The following is a 6203-nucleotide window of genomic DNA, read 5'->3' as shown; positions in this document are numbered from 1 at the left end:
CACGAAAGCCCCAGAAGCTGGATTCTTCTCTCACAGCACCACCTAATTTGTCCTCATTTGACATCAGTTCATTAAAATCACCAGCTAGCAACCAAGGCTCATTCCTCCTAAGCCCAATCTCCACTAATCTGTCCCACACCTCTTGGCGTCTTTCTCTCACTGGATCACCATAGACACATGAGAGAAAGAAAGACAATGAACGAACTGAAACCTTCAAGTCAATGATTCTCTTGTCACCTGAAAGAATCTCAACTCCATAACTGCTTTTCCAAAAAACCGTCAAGCCTCCACTAAGGCCTAAAGGCTCAACCGTGTAGATACCATCATAACCCAAACTCTGTTGCAAATCAGAAATGTAACCAAACTGCTGCTTTGTCTCCATCAAAAACATAATATCCGGAAAGTAATTACGACGCACTTCCCGAATGATCTGAACTGTCTCCGTGCTTCCTGCACCTTGACAGTTCCAGCACCAAACACTCATTGGGGCGGCAGCGGCTTCAAACTGGAAGCCACCGTAGGTTCTGATGTTTTTGGGTTTTTGTTGTCTGGCGCAAGCAGAGGTAAAGTAGACTTCCTCTTCGAGCTCCGCTGAGAAGGTTCGAGAGATGTACCCACTTGTTCTTCGGCCACAGCACGACCAGTTGTATTCATTTTCCTCTTCCACGCCGTAGGTCGTTTGCGCACTACTTTCCTTTGACTCAGATTCCCAGAAACACGCCCCTCCGACAAGGGGCCTAACTGAAAACCCGTCGAAATCAAGACGGGAGTAGAGAGAGCAGAAGCATGCAAAGAAGATGAGTCTGGTTCCTCTTCATGGGTGGCATGCATCTTCCCAGACAATGCCATAGCCTTTTCAGATTGACATTGCAAGAGCTGAGTGAAGGACGGTTCCTTGTAGCTAAAAACATGACCTTTGCCCTTATCCAAGTCTCTTGATATCCTTGTGAGACGCATAGAGGATTCTGCTTCAATTCCTTGTCTTACTCTTTCAATTCTAGCTATCCTTTCTGTTGGATCAGAATGCGAGATGTATTGCATAGCCATCCTCAAGTCTTGTTTAGAAAGCTCTGGGAACAAAGGTGGAAAGCCAGGAGGGCCATCAAAGGGCTGAATCGAATGAGCCAGAATTCCTTTACTTTGTCCTCTCTCCGCTTCCACCGTAGGAGCAGGGGAGGCTCTCCGATCGGTTAGAGCACCTTTCTTCAATAAGGGACAACGAACCTTTTCATGCGTGAGGCGCAGACAATGGAAGCACCTCTTGTGGATCTTCTCATATTCAAACTCAATAGTAACCACTTTCCCAGGAGTACTCAGTTTACGAGATGCTTTCAGAGGCTTAGTAGTATCAAAAAATACTTGAGCCCTGATGTAGTCCTTAGTATGAGATACCTTAGGATCATAAGCAATCTCCTCCACTTCACCGATCTCTGAAGCCAATTTGAACATTGTCTTGACCGTGAAGAAATCCACCGGAATGTGTCTGATGCGAATCCAGAGGCTCATATGTTGAAGGAAGTTCTCCGGGGGAAAGGAAGACCATCGCTCCAACGCCATTGCCCAATGATTATACGACCAAGGTCTGTCCTTCAGGACATTCACTAAATCCTCCTCACGCTGAAACACAAATTGGAACATGTCGCGAGAGAGAGCAATACCACGGACTCTACCTTGCACACGCCACGCCGTTGGCATGTAGTCAATCATCTTCTCCATCGACTGACAATCCGGGTTAAGTAGGCGGCCCAATAAACTTGTTTCATTCTCATCAAAGACTCTGTACTGGGGACTATCAGGGAGGACCAAAGGTTCCTCATCATCCTGAGACATCGCCCCAATAGCTTTGTGAAGGAAGTCAGCCATGTTCGCCGCAGATACGCTGAAGTTGTTCGCGAGGTCACAGCGGAGGGGGAGATTTTGCAGAAGTAGGTCAAGAATGATTAAAGTGAAACTCCCACTAATCACGCTATATTCAGCCACAATCTTAAGCGAATTCATTCCAAGATGGAAATACTTGATTGATACGAGAAGGAAAAAAGGCAATTTGATCCAAAAAGGAAAATTTCTTATTGATTTGATTGAAGATATTAGCGAAAAAGGAAAATAGAGATGCACTTTCCAACAGTAGGATACCGTTGCCAAGGGCCGGTAATTGAACTTCACTCACCTTGAGGAAGAGAAAAAGGAAAGAGAGGATTAGAATTAATTCCACCGAAAATCGCCACTAAGGGGAGAGAAAAAAGTAAAATTTTGATCAAGAGATCTTAATTGAAACCTTCTCTATTCTTCCTACCCTTTTATTTTTGCACTCCCAAACTAGCCTTTCATTTATTTCTCCAATTAAATAAACCAACCATAATTCAACTACCTACATGGTCCACAAAACAACATTAACCAATCAGATTTCTCCTGGCCTACATGTCTCCTTCTTCATCGTACAACCTATCTTCCTCTCATCCTCCATAAGCGATTTTTGAAGCTCAAAACCAGGAAATTTAGGTTCGCTTTCGATGAATTTTTTTATGATATTACATTTAAATATCGTGTATATGAAGGGTAACGTTAAAAAAATAAGGTTTGATGAAAATTTGAGAGATTAAAACATATTTCAAAAACTGTGTTTAGGGCTTTTGGGACTTTTTTACGTCCATTTTTGATGAATTTTTTACTGATATGTTATTAAAACAAGTGTATATCTCGGCTAGTGTAAAAAAAAAGATTCAATGAAAATTATGAGAGATTAAAAAAGATTTTGAAAACTGTGTATATAGATTTTGGGTATATTTTATGTGTGTTTTGATGATTTTCTGTGTGTAATTTCATTTAAGATGAATTATACATCATGGGTAATGTAAAATCCTAACAATATCGTCCTAAAAGCGGATTAGTTATACAAGGATAAGTTCTGGGTATTACTGGTATAACTAATTTTACTAAAGCACAAATATTTTACTGGAAATACTAGGATTTCTAAATTGATATTTCTTACTAGTATTTCTAGTATTACTATGTATAGTACTGAATTAAATTAGTATTAGTAAGAAAAGATTGTACGGTGTGATAATGATAATTCTAATGATATACTATTTTATTTCAGGAAAAATGCAAAATCCGCATTGCACAATTATATGTTTTGATTATGGAGGATATTATATGAAGGATGAGGCTCAAATAAAATGGATCTCAGGAGATGGTGAAGGAGAAGATGAAATTCACACGATTGTGTTGAGGAAATCAATGGAGGAGATCACTTACTCTGGTTTGGTTGAGCGTATTTGCAGAAAGATAAAGGTAGATGAAGCTAAGGTGCAAGTGAAGATTAGTTACTTTCCAATGGTATTGTATTCGTACAAGCCATCATACATCTGGAATGATGAATACGTTTTTTGTTATCTACTGCAAGTAAATCACGAGATGTGTAGAAATGTTCTACATGTGGAGATCATCAATGAAGAAGTGCAACTTTCAGAAGAGGATGATGAAACTGACGGCTATGTCGGTATATCTGATAGAGAGGCTATAGAGGCTGGTGATGAAGATGAGACTGAGAATGATGAAACTGATGCCTATGTCGGTATATCTGATAAAGAGACTACAGAGGCTGGTGATGAAGATGGTAATGGTGGTCTGCTCACTTTTCACGAAGACATTGAGATGCATGATGGTGTTAATCAGAGACGGGATGATGGTATGGATTTGGTTATAGGTCAAGAATTTATAATCAAGGAGGCAGCAAAAGTTCTTATTCAAACGACATCATATCAGAAATATTTTGAATTTGATATAATTAAGTCGGATACTAAGGGGTCTGTTTCTGTTTGAGTAGTTTCTTTACTCTTTGATGATTTGAAATGAGTTTTTACTTGTTTTGAGATTTGAAATGGGTATCTCTTTGTTGACTGATCAGTGGTTCAGTGGCTTCGGCTTTAGTTATGACATCTTTATTAGTTCGTTTGTTTAATGGTTTGTTTGCTTGAGATGGGTAACTGAGATGGGTCTGTTTCTGTTTGAGTAGTTTCTTTACTCTTTGATGATTTGAAATGAGTTTTTACTTGTTTTGAGATTTGAAATGGGTATCTCTTTGTTGACTGATCAGTGGTTCAGTGGCTTCGGCTTTAGTTATGACATCTTTATTAGTTCGTTTGTTTAATGGTTTGTTTGCTTGAGATGGGTAACTGAGATGGGTCTGTTTCTGTTTGAGTAGTTTCTTTACTCTTTGATGATTTGAAATGAGTTTTTACTTGTTTTGAGATTTGAAATGGGTATCTCTTTGTTGACTGATCAGTGGTTCAGTGGCTTCGGCTTTAGTTATGACATCTTTATTAGTTCGTTTGTTTAATGGTTTGTTTGCTTGAGATGGGTAACTGAGATGGGTCTGTTTCTGTTTGAGTAGTTTCTTTACTCTTTGATGATTTGAAATGAGTTTTTACTTGTTTTGAGATTTGAAATGGGTATCTCTTTGTTGACTGATCAGTGGTTCAGTGGCTTCGGCTTTAGTTATGACATCTTTATTAGTTCGTTTGTTTAATGGTTTGTTTGCTTGAGATGGGTAACTGAGATGGGTCTGTTTCTGTTTGAGTAGTTTCTTTACTCTTTGATGATTTGAAATGAGTATCTTTACTCTCTGTTTCTTTTTAGCAGATAATTGTCTAACTTGTTCTCTGTTACTTGAGCTGTTCTTTGCTTGTTTGCTTGACATGTTTCTTTACCATTTGAGTAGTTTCTTTACCATTTGAGAAGATCGCCTCTGTTTCTTTTTAGAAGATATTTTTTTATCATACTTAAGAACATTTTGTTTTAGTATCAGTGATGTAGATGCTTTAAATGTTTACTAAATTATATGCTAAATTATATGATTTTGAAAACTTTGTTTTCTTATGATTTTTCTGAAAAGCTCATGTAGAAGATCGCCTCTGTTTCTTTTTAGAAGATGATTGTCCAACTTGTTCTCTGTTTTGTCGCTTCAGGATGGACAATGAAGATACTTTGGACCTAAATGACACAGACTACATGAGTGGGGATGAGCTGATGGATCAAAACCCAGATGGAGATGGAGATGGAGATGGAGATGAAGTAGTAGCAGTGGAAGATACTCTCATGAGCACAGTTGAAAACCACATCAAAAGGAAAAGAGGAGGTAAACGCAGACACTCTAGATGTTGGACGCATTTTGATATAGTCGGAGAGAAGTATCCAGATGGTTCGAATGATGTTCAGTGTAAATTTTGCAAACACTCGTGGGCTAATGGACATGGGCTCGCCCATTTAGCAGCTCTAGTTACAAGAACACTGCCTGATAGAGAGGCTGGTGATGAAGATGGTACTGAGAATGATGCAACTGGTGGTGTGCTCACTTTTCACGGAGACATTGAGATGCATGAGAATTTCACGGAAAGAGATGAGCATGTGCTTGAAGATACAGAAGTAAGACCACGAGTTGTCTATCAGCCACGGGATGATGGTACAAGTTTGGTTTTAGGTCAAGAATTTAGAACCAAGGAGGAAGCAAAAGTCCATATTCAGACGGCTTCACATCAGAAATGTTTTGAGTTTGATATAACTAAGTCGGATACTACGAGATTTGTGGATAAATGCCGAGGAGCCAAAGACGGCTGCAAGTGGTTTGTGCGAGTTGCAAAGCTAAAGAATACAGATCTTTGGACGGTTAGAAGTTACATCAAGCAGCATATATGTTCTGTTGTTACTACAAGAACACTGCCTGATAGAAGGAAAGGCACATCACAAATTATTACATCTGTTTTGGCTCAAGATTATCCTGGTACATTTGACACACCAGTTCCGAAAGTTCTGATCGATTTGGTTTATCGAAGGGTTGGTGTGCGTGTATCATACACCTCAGCATGAAGAGAAAAAATAGAAGCTGCTAATGAAGTGCGAGGAAGTCCAAAAGAGATTTTTACTTTATTATACTGTTATATGCACATGCTGGAGCAGACGAATATTGGCACAAGAACTCGTGTGGTAGTGGATGAGGCCAACAAATTTAAGTATCTGTTTTTTGCCCTGGGAGCTAGCATAGAAGGATTCAGTGCGATGAGGAAAGTCCTCATTGTGGATGGAACACACCTCAAGAATGTTTATGGTGGAGTTCTCCTTGTTGCGACTGCTCAGGATCCTGATCATCACCACTACCCAATTGCGTTTGGTGTAGCAGATGGTGAGAATGATGAAAGCTGGATATG

General features: G+C 39.4%; 1 protein-coding gene across 1 annotated transcript; it reads right to left on the bottom strand.

Moving 5' to 3' along the window:
• Positions 1 to 480: 480 nt before the first annotated feature.
• LOC106314344 lies at positions 481 to 1998 on the bottom strand. The gene has a single exon (XM_013752229.1). The coding sequence runs from the start codon at positions 1996 to 1998 to the stop codon at positions 481 to 483; it is 1518 nt and encodes a 505-aa protein (XP_013607683.1).
• Positions 1999 to 6203: the final 4205 nt, after the last annotated feature.

The sequence above is a fragment of the Brassica oleracea genome, chromosome C9, assembly GCF_000695525.1.
Source record: "Brassica oleracea var. oleracea cultivar TO1000 chromosome C9, BOL, whole genome shotgun sequence".
NCBI classification, from domain to species: domain Eukaryota; kingdom Viridiplantae; phylum Streptophyta; class Magnoliopsida; order Brassicales; family Brassicaceae; genus Brassica; species Brassica oleracea.
This window is presented reverse-complemented; position numbering and strand designations above follow the sequence as displayed.